The 1,189-nt window shown below is 32.2% G+C and overlaps 1 protein-coding gene across 1 annotated transcript in view; it reads left to right on the top strand.

Moving 5' to 3' along the window:
* Positions 1 to 1,189, top strand: part of LOC106877620 (arf-GAP with coiled-coil, ANK repeat and PH domain-containing protein 2) — a 248,627-nt gene that overhangs the window by 106,467 nt on the left and 140,971 nt on the right. The window contains exon 6 of the mRNA XM_052976629.1: positions 1,029 to 1,082. Within this exon, the coding sequence (XP_052832589.1) occupies positions 1,029 to 1,082 (54 nt within the window). The remainder of the gene's footprint in view (positions 1 to 1,028; positions 1,083 to 1,189) is intronic.

Raw genomic sequence — 1,189 nt, 5'->3', positions numbered from 1 at the left:
GGTTGGAAAAATAAGGATGCATGAAAATCGAGAGTTGTGTTAGGTTTAAAAAAAGAGAAAAGGGGCTAAAAGTTTGTGTTAAGCAGGAAGTGTGGTGTCAAAACAGGAAGTGTATGTAAGGAGAGAGAAATCTTTTTAGTTGGAGTTATGAACTCTTTGTCAACAGGACGTTTATGTCTGCTCTTAGAGAAATAAGGTCACTGAGGGGTTTGTGTGTTAAGAAATGGTTGGAATTTCTCTATGAAAAGATTCTCCTTGTTGATTCTTTCTTGTGTGGAGATTCTGTCTTTACATTGATAGAAAGGGAATTTAGGGTTTTTGTTTCTGGCGCAAGAGTCTATGTAGCCACTGAGTGGAATTTGGCGGTATTGAGGGAGATTTATTTGTTCTTTATAAAGAATTTGAACTCATAACGTAAAGACAGATGAAATACTCCTAAGCATTTCGCCTGGCAAAATCTTCTCTACATTATGTTATTATTAATATTCATTTTGTTCATCATGTACAAGTATGTGTGTATTTGTCATTGTTTTATCTATTTCGTTCAATTTTAGAAAAATTGAAGCATATCTTTGACAATTTCAGAGTGTATCAAATTTATTGGTGCACGCGTTTTGACCCTCTCTTTATTTTTTGTAAGTCTTGTATATCCACTCAAAATTTCATAAGTCTGAACTTTTGTTGAGGGATGTCACCTTTGCAACTATTTTCTGTTGAGATATGTCAAGTCTATTGCAGAAAACACCAATCGTGAAATTGAATTTTGCCGTGAAATTAGTATAAACAATATAAGTTGATAAATACTGTGTTAAATAGTTCAAGATACTAGCCTGTGCAACGTACCTATAAGGCTCTCTGGCAGCCTTGAGAATTTGAAGTTTCTGCTTGTAAATTAGTGTTACTTATAAGAGGTTTTGAATGACCAGTGTCTGGTAAGTCAGTGTTGTGTTTGTACTATTTTGGTTTGATTTCAAAACGAAAGGATAATGACCCACAATATTCAATGATTTGTCTTAATCTTTTACCAGAAATCCCTGACCCGTTTTGCTGATGCTATGACAGAAGTGATGAAATATTTTTCAGTAAGTACAAATAAATTACTTTATTTTGGATTGGTTAATTATACATATATAGATTTGTAGTCTTTTATTTCTTATAAATAATTAACAAAAAAAAAAAAAAAAAAAAA

Source organism: Octopus bimaculoides, chromosome 25 (assembly GCF_001194135.2).
Source record: "Octopus bimaculoides isolate UCB-OBI-ISO-001 chromosome 25, ASM119413v2, whole genome shotgun sequence".
NCBI lineage: Eukaryota > Metazoa > Mollusca > Cephalopoda > Octopoda > Octopodidae > Octopus > Octopus bimaculoides.
Note: the sequence above shows the minus strand (reverse complement) of the source record. Positions and strands in the feature narration are given on the sequence as shown.